This window comes from Podarcis melisellensis, assembly GCF_964234715.1.
Source record: "Podarcis melisellensis genome assembly, chromosome: 2".
Classification (NCBI taxonomy): Eukaryota; Metazoa; Chordata; class Lepidosauria; order Squamata; family Lacertidae; genus Podarcis; species Podarcis melisellensis.
In genome coordinates this window covers 121,507,187-121,526,266 of record NC_138529.1, presented here as the reverse complement: position 1 = coordinate 121,526,266, position 19,080 = coordinate 121,507,187, and the positions used below count along the sequence as shown (strand labels likewise).

The window sequence follows — 19,080 nt, the reverse complement described above, 5'->3', positions numbered from 1 at the left end:
CTCCTTCAAATGCTCTATATCTTGGCCCCAAGGTATTTTATACATCAGACTTTTCAAGCATAGTTGAATAAACAACCTCCTGCAGCCCTTAATTGTGATGTTGACATTATTGTTCCCCAAGGCAATATGTGAAGGGGTGTGGAACTATCTCTTGGACTCTGCAGAGAATAAGAATAATCACTGTGGTTCTGATAAATGTAAGGGGAATAAATCTCTCTTCTGAAACCTTTATGGGAGCAGCTGCATAGAAGAAGAAGAAGAAGAAGAAGAAGAAGAAGAAGAAGAAGAAGAAGAAGAAGAAGAAGGAGGAGGAGGAGGAGGAGGAGGAGGAGGAGGAGGAGGAGGAGGAGGTTTACTCAATACATGGGTCAAGGATTGGCTGATCTTTACTGACGCTAGATCAGGACAAATTTATATAACTCTTTAGTGTAAATAGACCCTCCCAGTGCTTTATAAAAAGCAACAAAAATAATATTTTTTTTAGTAAAAGACAATGTTGAAAACAGCTATTTTAAATATTCAAAATATTGTGAAATAAACAATGACGCTAAAGATAGATAAAAACACATGCCAACTCCCACATATCTGAACCCTGAATAAAAATGGTTTGCCCAGGGATAAGAAAAGAGACTCCAGTAAAGATTTCAATAGGCAGGGAGCGGCAAAGTGTATGGGCTGCCAAATTAAATTATTATCAGCACAGAACGTGTAATATGTGGCAACAGTAACAGTGCTGAATGAGTTGAGTGGACATATACAGAGTAAGGCAATTCTACAAGTCAACTGGTGCCGAGATCTTAGGATATTTTTTTTGTAACACTTTGCATTTGGTCCAGAAAGAAACCAGCAACCACTAAAGGGCTGGATCAACACTGATCTAAAAAAAGCTAAGAAAAACAAGTTATGCAGCTTTCAGTTCAATTTTCCATTGACTGCTGTACAGAGCCCCCGGTCACATTTTTATAACACATTTATAACGTTATAACTCACCAGTCTAAATTAGCCCTAGATCTGAGGATAGAATTATTATAAGCTGACAAGGTCTTACTCCTGACAGTCACTTCTGAGCTCACTGCAGTTTCTGGATCAGACACAAAGGAAGACCCACATTGCAGTAATCCAATCTTGAACTCAAGGCTGTGTGCTGCCTGATGTGATGTGCTCGATATGTTAGATTAAAGACCATGTGAGACAGTCCAAGGGTTGCCATGGAGGTCCCAGTGTGGCTCCATGGCAGCCTCTACATGATTATGGTCCTCCAACATCATGCCAGAGACCACCTTAGCCAAGAGAGAATGGCAATAGTCATTTATAGTGCATTTTTCTAGTCTGTTTCTGACCCTTGTAAACTGCCAACTCTGGCCTGGCTCCCCAGTATCTGAAGCAGCAGCTCCTGGCTTGGAGACCACCAGCCCTTCCTCCAAGTTTGTGTCCCATACTTTGGAGAGCATGTCACTTCCAAGTCTCAAAGACAAATCATTTTTTAGTTGAATTCCACTGGACTCAGGGTGACCACCTTTCTTGATAGATCAACAGGCAAACATTAAGCAAACATTTGAATCCACCTTCTCCAGTTCAAAGCAGCCTCTATGGCCAAGGGTCAGGAGGATCAGGAAGGTAGCATTGGGTAACACCTTGCAGGAGTCAGGTTGGGGAAGCTTGTATAGTATGTTTTGCAGATCCCTGAAGCAGTTGTATGACTTCAGCTGTGTTCACTTTACAGATTAAATAGCTTTATAGCACGTGTTGATTCCCCCTCTTTTTCCTTGGTTTGTCTATTAACTGTTCAAATTATTGATTGCTGAAAATTTAGTTTTTTAAAATAATATTTATTGACAGTTTAAAGACTATAAAAGAAAGAAAAAGAATTCAACAGAACAATACAATACAAAAACAAAAACACTACATTACACTAACACTAAAACATTGAATTAACAACACAAAACAAACACAATTTAAAACACATCGAATAATTTCAGTATCTTATCTTTCATTCACTTGTTTCCACGACCTCCTCACACCTCCCTTTTTGTATTCCACTTCAATTAACTGTTTCAGCAATTCCTTTCCATCTTCCTCTGTTTTCTGTCCTGTAATTTATCTTAACTTATTCTCACCTTATTTTTCCCCTTTAATACATTAAAGATCTATTTGTGCTTAATTCTTTATAACATTTCTGCTAAAGCCATATAACTTCATTCCAAAAATTTTCTAACATCCATTAATTTTACAGTATTTCTGTAAATAATCTTTAAATTTTTTCCACCGACTCTTCTCCCTGGTCTCGGATTCTGCCAGTCATTTCCGCCAGTTCCATATAGTCCAGCAACTTCATCTGCCAGATTGCTGAAAATTTAGGGGGCGTAGGTGGCACAGTCCCAAAGACACCAGTAAGCAACCATTTGAACCCCCAACAGGAATAATCCAATTTATGAGATTTCTATACCAATAATCAACTGTTCTCTGTTAACCAACTAAAATTAATTTTGTCAAACCTTAACACGTCCTGGATTTATTTTAATTAAATTCATAGTTTTATTATAAAAGAACATGCAAAAACACAAGCTCTAATACCCTTAACACAATCTGAATATTGATTGAGTAGAGAGGGGAAAGGATTCTAGTTCTCAATTGTACTGTAGATTATGGAAACTTGCATATCTATGAAACCCCTTTAAAATATATGGAACTAGATGTTGGTACACAAAGTCTTCCCAAGGATTGGAATAAACCTGGGAAATCATGACCCATACCCTCTGAAATCTATTCAATTCAAATAGGGACGTCCTAAGAAAAAGTGGGATATTCCGGGATTTTCTGGCTTCTGCAAATTCTGGACTGTCCCTGGAAATTAGGGACACTTGGAGGATGTGATAGACTCATCAGAAACTTGTTCTGAGTTGTGGTTCTAATTTTAAGCTCTCATTCTGCTTTCTTCCAAGAAATGACAGATTAGAAGTTGTTATTGTTTATTATAGATTAGATTCAACTTTTCCCCTCTGTGATCCATGTTAATCTATTGAGTCAACATGTTTTTCTCCTGAACCACCTATTCCCATAAGCTTTTAGGTGGGAGATTGCTTCCCTGAACAATTAACAAACCACACCAATCTATTCTTGACCCTTATTCTTAATATTTCCAGAGTCGAAGAGTTCTCCTCGCACACCCTTCAAATGGGAACAAAAACGCAATGGGAACAAAAACGCAAACATTCCAATCAGGGGCATTGGGTGGTTATTTACTCCACTCTGCCTGAAAGGCTTTGTGTATGAAATATATTGTGTGCCACAGAGTCCTTGGGGGCAAGATGTAGGCAGGTGAATGGCTGAGAGAAGACTGTGTGCCGCGTGATCAGAGCATAGGAAGCTGCCTTCTATCTCAGAACTGTCAACTGAACTGGCAGCAGCTCTCCAGCTAGAGGACATTCTCAGCCTTCCCTGGGACAGTTAGCAGAGATTCAACCTAGCACCTTCTGAGTTGCGAAACACATGCTGTACCACTGAGCTGTGGTTTTTCACCTTTTACTCTAAAGACAGAACTGTATTTGTCAAGCAACTGTAATATCTGTCTTGCAGCAGTTATGGGTTTCTTCCAATTAGTTGGAAGTGTAGCAGCCAGACCCAGAATATTACCACTGCTGCTGCTGCTGCTGCCTCTTGCAACCTACGGGATGCAGCAGAGGACAAAATGCCCACTGAATCTGAACAGGGATCAAAATTCTCCTGTGAATTTTTACAACTCAGGACATCACCTCATTGGTGGAGTAATATCTTTAAGTTTCATTACCGACGAAATTTCCTTCACCTTTTCCAGCCCACCCTTAAGTAAGGTTCACTTGTAAGTAATGACTTATTGATGTATTTTTGTTTCCTACCCACTCTCCAATTCTCTTGATATATCTTGGTCAGTCTTTTTTTCCTGGATTCCCTGATAAAGGGTTTTACTTTTAAATGTGTGAGATGAAACTGACTGAAGGTAAGACAGTCTCTCTTGGGGGCCTGAGCAAGAATGGTGTTGCTGTGGGGTCCTGTGATTTATTTCATTTATTAATTAAAAGATTTCTATGTATATTTCCACTTCTTGAAAAGTAGTGATTCAATGCCTTTTGACTTTTAATAACAGTAAAAGATTTCAGTCAGACTTGCCCAAGTGTATTATATAAGATAGAAAAATATGTGAGGTGTGTTTGCTGCAGTAAAAAAAAAAAAGGAAATTGATTCTCTCATTGTCTCTCATGGAGCACTGGAGCATGAAAACTGGGAAGCTGCCCACACTCAACTGGAAATAATATTCCGGAGGAGAGATTGGTCCTCTCACAGAGAAAAGTGCATAAGGCAACTCTCCTTCCACAGTGGGAACAGCACCAGCTATATAAACTGCAAACTTCAAATGTCCACTCTGCTTAGGCCATTCTAATGCAGTCTATGGAAGCAATTTGTCTCTGTGGACTTTGTCTCAGGTGTCCTACAGAACCCAACTTCACAAAGACTCTTAGCTGCTGTGAAGAGCTACTCTTCCCGTGCCTCCTTTAGAAACATGCAAACCATTATCAGAGTCCAATTTTTGTGAGCTATGCAATACAAGGAGAGGTGCTTGGGAAAAGTGGCAACTGCTAACCATGGGAACCGATGGGTTGGCCAAAGAGGTTTTCTAGAAAAGGGGCTGGTTTGTGTCCTTGTCTTCCCTCCATCCACCTCCTTCCCAAAGATACTGTGGAAACTGATATTGGTAGACCTCTGCCCCACTTTGCCCTTCATACTAGCTTCCTTTCATTTTTGTCTTGATTTACACAAAAAAGAATGTAACAATCATTTTCATTGTGACACACTTTTTACAGTTGGATGAGTGGGAGAGTCTGGCAGATTCTTTCCTTCTTGCTTGCTACTCAAGAAATCAATAAGAACCCGAGGATCTTACCCAACATCACTCTGGGCTACAGCATCTATGATACCTATTTTGATAGAAGAACTACTTCTGATGCCCTGATAGACCTCCTTGCTGGCGGGGAAATCAACATCCCAAACTACAACTGTGGAAGGTGGAAAAAGCTGGTAGCTGTTTTTGAAGGGGGTGAATCTGACATCTCCATGCACATTGCAAGCTTGTCAGGCATCTACAAGATCCCACAGGTAAGAACTGGGTTCGGGTCAAACACACTTGGCAATATTTGTTGCCTCATGGAAAAGCAATTATTGTTGTTGTTGTTGTTGTTGTTGTTGTTTAGTTGTTTAGAGCACGCCAGGTACTCCTGTCTTCCACTGCCTCCCACAGTTTGGTCAAACTCATGCTGCTAGCTTCGAGAACACTGTCCAACCATCTTGTCCTCTGTCGTCCCCTTCTCCTTGTGCCCTCAATCTTTCCCAACATCAGGATCTTTTCCAGGAAGTCTTCTCTTCTCATGAGTTGGCCAAGGTATTGGAGCCTCAGCTTCACGATCTGTCCTTCCAGTGAGCACTCAGGGCTGATTTCTTTAAGAATGGATAGGTTTGATCTTCTTGCAGTCCATGGGACTCTGAAGAGTACATCTGTCAAATTCAGGTTCTCTGTCATATTGCAAAAAGTTGCTGGTAATCTGCCTTCTTTAGTATCTCCCCCCCCCCTAATTGTTCTGTCCATGTCAAGTGAAATTACACCATTTAAATCCCCCATTTCTGATCAGCAAATTCAAGTTAACCAGTTTACTTTTTTAAAAAAAATAGAATTCTCCCTTTTTCATTTGGGGTATAAATTCCATTTAAAAGAAGTTTTTCACCTTGTACTGCAATCTGCACTACACTCTTCCTAGATCATCTTTTAAGATTAATTTAGGCTCAAATTTTGGTTTTACAAAAATGACAACCCTTCTCTGTTTTGATTTGTCTGCTGTGATGAACTCTATTCCCAATTTTTTTAAAATTAGGACTCTTCTATGCCTTTTTGCAGTATGGGTCTCTTGTAAGCATATTACATCTGAGTTCTCTTTTACCATTATACTGTATGTTCAATTTTATTTCTTTTTGTTTTATTATTCAAACCATTTACATTCCAACTGCACATTTTTAAATCTGCTCTTTGTTTCTCTTTCCTGTTTTGTTTTTTCCTAAAGTCTTTTCTTTGTCTTGATTATCTAAAATATCTAATTCCTCCCTGTTGGCCCCCCGTTGCTCTCTCTTCCACACCTCCGGTCACTCCTCACGGGTGGTATGCATGTGCTGTCAAAATCTCTGCCATATCTTAACCAAAATACTTGCATCTGCTTCTCAATTGTCAGTCTACATCTTTGTTTCTTGTATGTAAAAGAGATTCCTTCTGGGAACTCCTGTCTGAATTTTATGTTTATTCTGGTTAAGGCGCTTGTCAGAAATTTATATTTCAGGTGTTTTTGCAAAAGATGTGGGGGACCATTTTGTACATATACACTGGGTTTCCATCAAATTGGAGTTGCCTACCCTGGCAACACTTTTTGAGGGGGCACCCTGAACCCTCTGCAAACTCCAGGCCAATCGGATGATTGGCACTGCACTGCTTTTCAAGTTGGCAGGAAACTGGAAGTCACATCATGCACAACTTTGAAACATTGCTTTCCTTGAAGTGAAAAGCCATATAGAATTTTTAAAATAAATAAATGGGTATTTTCTGCATGTGAAATAAATGCTCAACCACTGAGCATTGATTGATTGCAAGAGAGGTGAATCAATGGGCCATCGCTGGAGGAGGAGCTACCCCTCACTGATTTACAGCAGCCAACCCGGACACTGGAGTTCTGGGTAGGGTCGGGAATTAAAAAGCAAAAGACTATATAAAAAAACTAGTGTGGTGTAGTGGTTAAGAGCGGTAGTCTCATAATCTGGGGAACCGGGTTCGCGTCTCTGCTCCTCCACATGCAGCTGCTGGGTGACCTTGGGCCAGTCACACTTCTCTGAAGTCTCTCAGCCCCACTCACCTCACAGAGTGTTTGTTGTGGGGGAGGAAGGGAAAGGAGAATGTTAGCCGCTTTGAGACTCCTGAAGGGGAGTGAAAGGCGAGATATCAAATCCAAACTCTTCTTCTTCTTCAAAGAAAAAGAAATCTTCTAAGGTTGCACTAACTAAATTTGTCATCATCTTTTGCATAGAAGTATCCAGTCTGGGTCCTGAAAAACAAAGCATCAATTTCTTTTCATTTACTTTCCAGTTCAGTTATGGCTTTGTTCATCATGATAAAGTCCAGTCCCCTCTTGTCTACCAAATGGTTCCCAAGGAAGAAATTCAATACCAAGGAGTAGTGCAACTCCTCCTGCATTTCAGGTGGACATGGGTCGGCCTCTTTGTTCCAGACAATGACAATGGAGAAAGGTTCCTGAGTACCTTGACACCTCTGATGATGGAAAAGGAAATTTGTGTTGCCTTTGCAAAAAGAGTAGTACATAAAACTTGGCTGTGGGCACCCCAAGAACCACCTGCCATGTGGAGACAAGTCAATGTATTTGTTTACTCTGCAGACTCTCAATATGGACTTTTTATAATCATAGAGGTACAATCCTTACTGGAAAGGATGCAAACTGAGGGGAAAGTCTGGATAACCACAGGTCTTCAGAACAAAATGTTGTTACTTGATAACGCCTGCTTTCAGTACGCCCATGGCTCTTTGTCCTTTGTAATGAGGACCAAAAAAAGGATGAAAAAGGACTACTATTGGCCAACGTCTTCAGCCAGTCTACGCTATGCAAGAAAAGCATTTGATTGTTCATATCCAAAACATGCCTTATCTGTGAGGAGTTTGACAAAGTGCAGGGAGAAGGAGAATCTGGAGATGTTGCCCCAAGAAGAGAATGAAAGAATCCTGTCCCAAGACAGCTACATGAATTACTTTAGTATCCAAACTGTGGCACAGGCCTTGAACGCTGCATATTCTTTCAGGTCAAAGAGGATGTCGATTGTGGGTGGAGAAGGCAGCTTGAACCTTCCAAGGCTAGAGCCATGGCAGGTATGTCCTTTTCCTTTTGCAACCTGCAATTTGTTGTCCCAGCTCTGGAATCACCATGATAGGATCATGGGGAAACTGTCTTGCACTGAGTCAGACCATTGGCCTCTCTAGCTTAGCACTGTCTACATTGACTGACTAGCAGTGGTTCTCTACTGTTTCTGGAAGGGTATCTTTCCCCGCTCTCCCCACCCTGGAGATGCAATTGGGGATTGAAGCTGGGACCTTTGGTGTGCAAAAAAAGATGCTCTGAGAATTGGGCTACCCTTCTTCACTCATCAATTTGCATTCAGAGTTAAGCATTGCAGTGATGCATTTTATTCATTTATTCATACAAATTTATAAGCCACCCTTCATCATATCAACATGATCCCAGTGTGTTTTTCATGCAAATGCAATGAACAGAAAATACAATACAATGTTAAAATAATACAATAACGTTTTTTTTCACCTGCTGGCAGAAATGAGTGTTTTTCCAATCCAGGTTCCTAGGGGACAGGAATCCTCCTAGAGTTGAAGGTGGGACACAACAGAAATGGCCCATCATTGTACAGGAGGCCAGGTTCACAGATTCAGTGCTATGTTTCTGCAGACAGAAGTACCAGCCAATCACTTGCAGACAGCAACCTACGGACAGACTTCAAAGTCAGCTCAACATAGAGAGAGCTGTAGAGCTAGTTGGAACGAAACTCTAATTCTGAAATTATCTACTTAATATCAGCCTCATACACTGCATAGCGTGGCAATTTAGAAAGGTTCCCAAATCAGGGCAGTTTTGAAATGTCACAATATGCAGAATCTAGATCTAATATGGATATTGGGGGCGACTTTTTACAGAATTTAATAAGCGGGCTTGGACTAGAGGGAAATACTTCAGTGATACAAGCACTACCATTTTGGGCTATCATTAATCAATATGCTTGCAAACTTTTAATAAAGCCATCTTTGTCATTCTTTACATATTTTCCAAACATTATAATCAACTTTTCCTAATATATGTAATTATGCTAATTTTGGTCATCCTCAAAATGCTGAAGCAGAATGAGGGGACCTAACAATCTAGAACGGTCACTACAAGTCCAGACGAGAGAAACAGTGGTTCTTGGTCAGAGAAGATTAGAAAGCAGAGTAAGAAGGGCTGAACATGGTTTGATGTTTTCTCGGTGCTGGAGACTCCTCTGTCATTACAGCTTCATCCATTCTTGAAAGAAGTCCAGTTCTATTCTAACACTTCAGCTGACGGACAGTACTTGGATGAGAATGGGGCACTGACCATTGACTTTGATATTGTGAATCTGGTGCTGTTTCCTAATAACTCTCTTGCTAGAGTGAAAATTGGAAGAATAGAGAGACAAGGGTCCTCAAATCTGAAGTTCACTATTAACCCGGAAGCAATTGTCTGGCCCAAGCTATTTAAGAAGGTAGGAGAAATGTTATGTTATTAACTATGACATCTGCTATGCTCTAACATCATTTTGAATAGTACATAGAAGCACAGAATCTTAGAAACGTAGAGTTGGAAGGGACCCTAATGGTCATCTAGTCCAGCCCCCTGCAATGCAGGAATCTCAACTGAAGCATCCATGACAGATGACCATCCAAGCTGTTTAAAAACCTCCAAGGAATGAGAATCCACCAACTTGACCAGTTGATAGGTACCTAGGTGTTCTTTTTTCTCCTTTTTGAAGATGGGGACAACATTTGCCCGCCTCCAGTTTGCAGGGACCTCACCTGTTACCCAAGAACTCTCAAAGATTATAGACAAAGGCTCTGAGGTTACATCTGAAAACTCTTTTTAGAACCATTGGATGCAGTTCATCAGACCCTGAAGATGTGAATTCATTTAAAGTAGCTACATGGTCCCCACACCATTTCTTTTACTATCTTGGACTTGCATCATTTATTATTATGTTATCACCAGGTTGGGTGCGGCTTTCCTTCTGAGTGAAGACAGGGGCAAAGTAGGTGTTGTGCAGTGACACCTTCTCTGTCACCCAACAGCATTTCTCCATTTTCTCCTCACAGAGGATCTGCTACTTGCTTGTTTTTCCTCTTGCTTCAAACATTGCAGATTTTTTTTTTGTTAAAAAGAATACCTTTAACTTCTCTTGCAAGCCTGACCTCATTCTGTGCTTTGGCTCACCTGACCTACTTCTTGCCGACATTATCACTCAAGAGGACTCTTCTGAAGACTCCTTCTGGTTCCTACAGAATATATTGAACCATCACCCCTCACAACTGTTTTGCTTCCTGTCTAGCAGCCCTCCCATTCGCCAACTCTTTGGACTTATTGAATCAGCTCCAGCCTCTTCCTGTATTGAAAGACTGTCTCTGTGTCTGTTCCCACCTGTTTGAGCCTCCTGAGAGCTTTGACTGTGTTCCAGCCTGCTCTCAGTTGTTCCCTTGGCAACAGGCATTCCAAGAGGCGGGGGAGTTGGAGCTGGCCATTGTTCAGCCTGCGTCAATTCTAAACCTCTCTGTTCTGCAGCTGGCTGTAAAGTTCCACTAGGTCTCAAAGGCCACAAAAAAGCTCAGAGGTGGACCAATTTGTTATAACTAATGGATTACAAAAAATACCCCAGGAAATGAGAGCAATCCTGAACTGTAATATTACAACTCAAGAAATTGAATGCGCCATTCAGAACCTTCAACTGGGCAAATCTCCGGGACCTGATGGGCTTACTTCCAAATATTATAAGGTATTGAAGGATTCATTGATACAACCATTGCTGGAAGTTTGCAACCAGATTATGGAGGGGAGGAAGGCACCGGAAACGTGGAAAGAAGCTTTCATCACGTTGATCCCAAAACTAGAATCTGAAAAAACTCAACTTAAAAACTACCGTCCTATCTCACTCCTAAATGTGGATTATAAAATTTTTGCAGACATTTTGGCAAGTAGGTTTAAGAAAGTCTTAAATGAAGTGATTCATAAGGACCAAGCAGGCTTTCTCCCTGGTAGGCATTTATTTGACAACACAAGAAACATCATCGACATTTTGGAGTTTTTACAGATTAATTCAAACACAAGAGCGGTGTTGATTTTTATTGATGCGGAGAAGGCCTTTGACAACATTTCTTGGCTGTTTATGAAGAAAAATTTGGAAAGGATGGGAGTAGGGCGGGGGTTTGAAAATGGAATAGAAGCAATTTATTCAGAACAAAAAGCTAAATTGATAGTAAACAACGTGGTGACAGAGGAGTTCAAAATTGAAAAAGGGACACGACAGGGGTGCCCTCTATCTCCTCTGTTGTTTATTTCAGTCCTGGAGGTGCTATTGAACATGATCAGAAATGACCGGTTGGCACAGGGAATTGTGGTCGGAGAGAAACAATATAAACTGAAAGCATTTGCAGATGACTTGGTATTAACACTACAGGAGCCAGCCTCTAGTACTAAAAGAGCGTTAGAATTAATTTCTGACTTTGGTCGGGTGGCGGGATTTAAGCTGAACAAACAAAAAACTAAAGTCCTAGCAAAAAATTTGACAACTACTGAAATAGAGGAGTTCAGAAAAGAAACGGAATTAAATGTGGTTAAAAAAGTAAAGTACTTAGGGGTGCACTTGACCTCCAAAAATTTGAATTTGTTTAAAGACAATTATGAGAAATGTTGGTCAGAGATCAAAAGAGACTTGGAAACATGGTCAAGACTGAAACTTTCCTTGTTGGGTAGAATAGCTGCTATAAAGATGAATGTATTGCCGAAAATGTTATTTCTGTTTCAGGCCCTCCAGATCGTGGACAAGGTGGAATGTTTTGGAAGATGGCAGAGGGATTTATCTAAATTTGTCTGGCAGGGCAAAAAGCCCCGAATAAAGTTTAAAATACTAACAGATGCGAAAGAAAGAGGGGGGTTTGCCCTGCCGGACTTGAGGTTATATTATGAAGCAGCAGCCCTCTGCTGGTTGAAGGATTGGATTTTATTGGAGAACACCGATGTCCTTGACCTGGAGGGATTTGATAATGCTTTTGGGTGGCATGCATATTTGTGGTATGACAAGGTTAAAGTTCATAAATTGTTCAAAAACCATATTGTCAGAAGGGCAATTTTCATGGTCTGGTCAAAATATAAAGACTTATTGGAGAGTAAAACTCCGAGGTGGCTCTCACCGATGGAGGCCAAAGCACGTAAAAGACTCAATATGGAGGCCCACTGGCCTAAATATTGGGAAATAATTGAAAAAATTGGAGATAAATGGAGGCTACAGAGTATGGAAAAGTTAAAAAACAAGGTGCGAGATTGGTTGCATTATGCTCAAATCCAGGAAGTTTTTAAAGCAGACAAAAAAGTGGGTTTTCAGGAGGAAAAATCGAAACTAGAAACAGAGTTGCTTGAGCCAAAATCTAAGCTAATTTCGAGAATGTATAACTTGCTGCTTAAATGGAACACACAGGATGAGATGGTCAAATCCTCTATGATAAAGTGGGCACAGGACTTGGGGCATAACATTATGTTTGAAGACTGGGAAAGGTTATGGAACACCGGAATGAAATTCACGGCATGTACTGCCTTGAAGGAAAACATTATGAAAATGATATACCGGTGGTACATGACCCCAGTCAAGCTTGCAAAGATATATCACCTGTCCGATAATAAATGTTGGAAATGTAAGGAAGAGGAAGGGACATTTTTACACCTCTGGTGGACCTGCCCGAAAGTGAAGGCCTTCTGGGAAATGATACATAATGAACTAAAAAAGGTGCTGAGATTCACCTTACCTAAGAAACCGGAGGCCTTCCTTCTGGGCATGGTAGACCAGAGGATGGTCAAGAAAGATAGAACTTTCTTTATGTACGCTACTACAGCAGCGAGGATTTTGTTGGCAAAGCACTGGAAGACACAAAATCTACCCACATTGGAAGAATGGCAGACGCAGCTGATGGACTATATGGAGTTGGCTGAAATGACTGGCAGAATTCGAGACTCGGGAGAAAAAGAAACGGAGAAAGTATGGGAAAATTTTAAGGACTATTTGAAAAAGCATTATAAGTTGTATGAATGTTAAAAAATGCTCCTATCTAGGAAGGTATAGCTTCAGTATCGGCAAATTCCTGAATTGATAAATAAGACACTATAAGACAGAAGTGAGATAATGAAATATTTTTATTGTGTGGAAATTAAAAATTAATGCAATTGTACTGAAATGTTTACATCAGATAACACGATAAAATGGAAGATATATTGTTATGTATAAAATAAGTTAACAAATTGCTGAGGTTTTGGTTACACAGGGAATGCAGTGCTCGGGAGATGGGGGGAGTCCATTGGATCTATGGAAGTTTGTATTTGAAAGTGGAAATTTGTTTATTAAAAACCTAATAAAATATTTATAAAAAAAAAAATAAAGTTCCACTAGGAACTGGTTCATTCCTGACAGATATTGGGCTAGTTGAAGCCTCCCATGACTACTACTTTTTGAATGTTTGGCCATCTGCTCTAGAAAGGCATCCCCAATTCTCCAGTCTAGCTTGGAAGTCTAAATCAGACTCCCACAGTAAGGTCATGGTTAGTTCACTGTCCTATGATCTGTGTCCAAAGGCAGAAACATTACTAATACTTTCTCCTTAGTGCTCAATTTTCTCTTTATACCTAGGCTGTGCCTCGCTCAAGATGCATAGAAAGCTGTCTCCCGGGATATGCCAAGAAGATTCAGGAAGGAAAACCAGTGTGTTGCTATGATTGTGCTCCTTGCTCAGAAGGGACAATATCCACTGTGGAAGGTAGGAGAGGATCTCAGAGGAAAGGGCCTTTGATGGGAGGATGGGGCAAATATTTGAGCCAACCCAAACATGATGCTACTAATGACACCCCATGAATGAAATGCCATCCCCAGAGAGGTTTCACCTGTTGCCAGCCTGCAATGTCACCCCAGAAGCAGGAAAATTTATTTGCCCACCAGCTCACACATGTAGGATTAATCTGGATTTAATGATGGCAACTGCTCTTTAAAATTGCTTTGTGCCCTTTATATTGTTTTTCTCATTTCTCATTTTGGCTTCTACAACATCACCTATACAGTTTCACTGATACACAGATGAAACGTTTTGCAGATCAATCAATCAATAAAATGTAACCCATTTGCTTGAAAGATTCTACAATTTGAAAACAGAGGCACTGAATGTACTTTTATTACTTATGGAAAATATTTGAATAAACACATTTTTTAAAAAAAATCACCTCCAATGTTGCAGGGAGTCATGTCAGTGGATCTGGTCCTGGGAGCTATTTTGATGGGTGAGGGACAAGTGCACAAGACAGTCAGTATTGGGTTCACCAAACCTGTGACCTCAGGAGGCTTACTGGTCTGCCATGGAGTCAGTCGGCACTACTGCCAGTGAGAGGACCTGGCTATTTCTCAGAGGTCTCCAGCAGTTCAGGAATGGTGATGGTGATGAAAAATTATACTAGCTCAAGTTCCTTGGAGGAATAAGATCCAAATGTAATAAGTGATTTTTAAAAAATAAAATATATAATATAATAAAATAAAGTTGGGCTTAACACATAGGCTTCTCAATACTGGAACATGACAAGAAGCTGCATTTATACTGAGTCAACCTGTTGGTCCCTTTAACCGGTCTTCATGCTAGATCTTCATTTCCCAGGCCAAAAGTAGCAGCTGGGTGCTGCTGCCAATTTGTCAATCACCTGATGCAATAGCGATGTCAGCTGAATTCATGCTTTAAAGCCCTGAGTGTCAGCAATTCAAAGCACAGTGAGAGGCTGTCTGAAAATTCTTTGCAAGCAGCTTCAAACTGCTCCATAATCCTCTGGTGTTTAGGGCTCCAAAAAGTAGCACATTGGCATTTGAAAGAGACTTTCCAACAAGCCCCACATGTGATTTTTCAAGGTTTCAATAACTACTTTTCGAAGGAGAAGTCGTTTCCAATGGATGGAAACCACTTCCGCCTACTTAACCAATACATGCTCACAATACATCACCTGATGGGTGGATTGCAATGCACCTTGCTTAAGCTCCCAATTGATCCTTTGAAGCCTCACCCATCTGACAACTTACAAAAATAGTATCACCCAATGAGGAGACATGCTGGGCCACGTTTGACCTAGTGGTTTGATGTTCTGATTCCCTGGTCTGAAACATCTCACACAGAAAGTTTTTCTAGCCATGCTGCACAAGATGATTTTGTGGGAATGAGTCACTGGATTAAGGCTTTTCTAGCAGTGAACATTTGCCTCTCTTCTTCCCAACAAAACAGTGTTCTTTCGTGATCTCTCCCATCTGTCTACTTTTTCTCCACAACTGAAACAACATTCAAACCATTGTAGGTGTGTGACTGATATTAGGAATGATGGTAGGATACTGAAGTGTGTTTTTCTCTACGCAGATGCTAAGGAATGCAAAAATTGTCCAGAAGATCAGCATCCAAACAAGGACCAAGATCAATGTGTCCCCAAATTAGTCACCTTTCTGTCCTATGAAGAATCTCTGGGGAGCCTCCTGGCTTCCTTTGCCCTCTTCTTATCCTTAACCACAGGCTTTGGGTTAGGAATCTTCATTAAATACAAAGAAACTCCAATAGTCAAAGCCAACAATAGGGATCTCTCCTACATCCTCCTTATCTCTCTCCTGCTCTCCTTTCTGTCCTCCTTCCTATTCATTGGCCAGCCAAGAAAAACAACCTGCCTTCTCCGACAAACAGCCTTTAGCACAATCTACTCAGTTGCTGTCTCTTCTGTTCTGGCAAAAACCATCACTGTGGTGCTGGCCTTCTTGGCCACTAAGCCAGGGAAAAGGGTGAGGAGATGGCTGGGGAAGAGTTTGGCCAACTACATTGTCATTTCCTGTTCCAGTGTACAAGTTCTCACCTGCACCCTATGGCTGGGACTGTCTCCCCCATTCCCTGACTCTGATATGCACTCCCAGCCTGGAGAGATCATCCTGCAATGTAATGAAGGGTCCGTTGCCATGTTTTACGGTGCTCTTGGCTACATGGGCTTCCTGGCTGCCATCTGCTTCACAGTGGCTTTCCTAGCCAGGAAGCTGCCTGGGGCCTTCAATGAAGCCAAGCTGATCACCTTCAGCATGCTGGTCTTCTGCAGTGTTTGGGTGTCCTTTGTGCCCACCTACCTGAGCACCAAGGGGAAGTACATGGTAGCCGTGCAGGTCTTCTCTATCCTGGCCTCCAGTGCTGGGCTCCTGGGATGTATCTTCATTCCAAAGTGCTACATTATTTTACTGAGGCCAGATCTGAACATGAAGGAGCACCTGACAAGAAAAAACTAAGCATGGCATTTTATTCTTAGCTCTAGGGATGTTGTGGAATCATAGAACTGTAAACATGTTATTATCCAGAAGGTTCCAGTGTGTGCCAAAAATATTGGGTGTCTGTATATATATTCAAGCACTTTCCAAATAAGGCTGGAGAAGGTGATTCTTAGCCTGAGATCTTGGGGAGCCCCTACTTGTCACTGTAGATGAAGAGTTTGGATTTGGATTTGATATCCCACTTTATCACTACCCTAAGGAGTCTCAAAGCGGCTAACATTCTCCTTGCCTTCCTCCCCCACAACAAACACCCTGTGAGGTGAGTGGGGCTGAGAGACTTCAGAGAAGTGTGACTGGCCCAAGATCACCCAGCAGCTGCAAGTGGAGGAGCGGGGAATCGAACCCGGTTCACCAGATTACAAGTCTACCGCTCTTAACCACTACACCACACTGGCTCTCGATGAAGGTGGTGCAATGAAGGTGTACTCTCACTCAGCAGAAGGGACAGTTATGAGCTTATAAATGCTCAGCAGTAATTATTTATTTGGTAACGTGTTTCCTTCCTACCACCTCACAAAACATTAGGCCAGTTTACATTTTTAAGAGTTGAGCAACATCTGGAGGGAGTCAGGTTGAGGAAGCTAATAGCATATGGCTTTGAGTAATGATTTGTAGATCCTGGAAGTGTTTGTATGACCTGAACTGTGTTCACTTGACAAAATAAGTTTGTTTGTAGCTTATGCTGTTTCTAGGTTGCGTATCATCTTGTCACGAATGTGTAGTATGAATGTTAGGTCCAAAAGAAAATGGAGAATTCGTAATGTATGATATGCTGGCAAGTGCAGCGAGAAGCCAGTTTTATTAAAGAAGAATGTATTGAAGCAGGACCCTAGAGGATTATTATCCTTAGGCTTTTCATATAATCAGTTATTCACATAATCAGTTATCAGTTATCAATATATTCACATATGCTCACACATAACCAGAGCTTTACAGTGATTTTTATAATCCATTTGAATCATAAAAAGCTTTTACCTAGTCTAACAGCAAACTGCTCAAACTTTGCCCCAGTGCTTTCTTGCTCCCTAGGAAAGGGGAAGCGATAAATGAGAAGATGCTGGTACATCTCTCCCCCTCTTGTCCAGACTAATTCTGTACATGAAACAGGAAGGACTGACCACAATGTCCTTACATGCACAGATGCTGCAGGGGAGTTGCCGTTAGGAGTTCCTCCTAGCTTAAGTTTCTATTCTCATTTCAATCAAACTGAGGAAAAGGTCAGACTGTTTGTACAGACAAAGAAAGCAGAAGTTGGGAGTAGTACTCGGTACATGGTCAGGAGCCGGGCAGAATGCGCTTATTGGTTATTTTTGCTGGCGTTCGTGATCTGTGATGCTGCACTCAGGTATTTAACCCCAGAACTTCGATGCTGTGGGTCCCAGTCTTTTGGAAAGGATTCCAACATTATTGCTCAGCAATAAAACCTCACCTTCTTTTTCTCCAATTGCTGTGTCTGTCAATCCTTTGTCTCCATTTAAGTGGGTACCATTGCTCAAATATTTGCAACAGTATGACTGTGGTGTTGTTTACTGACGGACAAAACAGAGCGGAACTGGCAATGGGCCACGGACATGAGATAAAGGTCTGGAACATACTGTCTGTCGTACATACTGTACGACTGCGAAGAGGGGTTTTTTTATGATGGTCCAGGAGGAGAGCAGGCGGAGAGAGGTGGAGATAGCTCTTCTGCAGACACCCATGGATGGCAATGGGAAAGAAGACTATAAAAAGGACCCTTTTGCATACCCTCAGTGCTGCTGGGATTAGTGCTACAACTCGACACACACAGCTCTTGCATGAGGCTTGATCAACCACATGGAGGGCCCTTGTGAGTATGGATGAATGAATGAATGAATGTGTGTGAGAGTGTTTGATCCTCTTGGTACCAATGCAATAATGTATACTTGACTATATGAAATAAATGTTACATGAAAGGTGTGCAAACCCAGATCAGGTCTCCAACGTGTCTTGTTGAAAGTCCTATAGCATACAGGATATAACTTGCAAAAGAACAAAGTTACCACAGTTTGGTGACAATCTCAGTGATCAGAGTAATTCACAATCAACAAGCAGGTTGATGCAGATTGGGCACTTCATTGATCTTACAAAAGGATGATTACGGTTAGGATTATTTTTTGCTGGTTATTTTGGGACCATACAGCCTCTACATTTTCAGCTGTCAATGATTTGAACCCCTACTATATCTTAACACACATGTTTACTTGTTTTAAAAATCCTGTGTTTTTTCTTTCTCTCTATTAATCTATATCTGCCCCTTGGTAGTATCGCACCAAAACATCTACAGTAATATATTCCGGAATCTATGCCAACCAGTTAGAATGTTGAACAGTTTGACATCACAAAGGGTACTTGGCAAAGGCAATATGAAAGTATATAAACAAAGGCAATATGAAAGTATATTAGACCAAGAGGTTTTATCCTTGTTCCAGTTGTTTTGAGGGAGAAGCCCCATTCTCTGGATACATCTGTGCTGATGTATATATTGATTTCTATTGCTCTTATCTTTTGGTTTATTTAAGTATTAGGGACTCTGATTCTTTTTCAAAAAAATCTCTTTGATAACCTATTTTTGTGTGTCTTCTGGTATAGTCTAACTAGCTGGCAAACCTTTCACCAGACTGAGCCCTGATAACAGGAAGGTACAATTTGCAATCAAGCTGATTAATCTCACTTTTAGAAAGGTGACCTTAAATTGAAATCCTTCACAACAATCTAAAGGCCTACCCTCATCCTACTCCTTTCCTAAATTATGCTGCTGAGATAAATAAAACTTTAGCAGAGAACCATATTGAGGTTACTCATATTGTGCATATGGAAGCAGTTGCATGA

At 41.0% G+C, this 19,080-nt stretch overlaps 4 protein-coding genes and 1 long non-coding RNA gene across 5 annotated transcripts in view; 4 read left to right on the top strand and 1 right to left on the bottom strand.

Moving 5' to 3' along the window:
* The window catches only part of LOC309364552 (uncharacterized protein), a 419,096-nt gene that overhangs the window by 351,174 nt on the left and 48,842 nt on the right, over positions 1–19,080 (top strand). The gene's annotated exons all lie outside the window — the stretch shown is intronic.
* Positions 1–19,080, top strand: part of LOC309364419 (vomeronasal type-2 receptor 26-like) — a 55,023-nt gene that overhangs the window by 23,726 nt on the left and 12,217 nt on the right. The window lies entirely within an intron of this gene.
* LOC309361465 (vomeronasal type-2 receptor 26-like) lies at positions 3,672–8,159 on the top strand (the record flags this gene model as incomplete). The annotated part of the gene is made up of 3 exons (XM_081896498.1): positions 3,672–3,838; positions 4,839–5,130; positions 7,040–8,159. The coding sequence occupies 3 exons, from the start codon at positions 3,672–3,674 to the stop codon at positions 8,054–8,056; spliced, it is 1,476 nt and encodes a 491-aa protein (XP_081752624.1). The 3' UTR covers positions 8,057–8,159.
* Positions 8,245–10,360, bottom strand: LOC309365456. Its single transcript, XR_014166164.1, has 2 exons — positions 10,086–10,360; positions 8,245–8,449 (listed from the first exon to the last, which is right to left on the bottom strand). It is a non-coding gene; the product is annotated as an uncharacterized lncRNA (long non-coding RNA).
* LOC309365024 (vomeronasal type-2 receptor 26-like) lies at positions 13,336–16,314 on the top strand. Its single transcript, XM_081903128.1, has 3 exons — positions 13,336–13,451; positions 13,540–13,666; positions 15,290–16,314. Exons 1-3 carry the CDS (start codon positions 13,449–13,451, stop codon positions 16,186–16,188), a joined length of 1,029 nt encoding a protein of 342 aa, XP_081759254.1. The 5' UTR covers positions 13,336–13,448; the 3' UTR covers positions 16,189–16,314.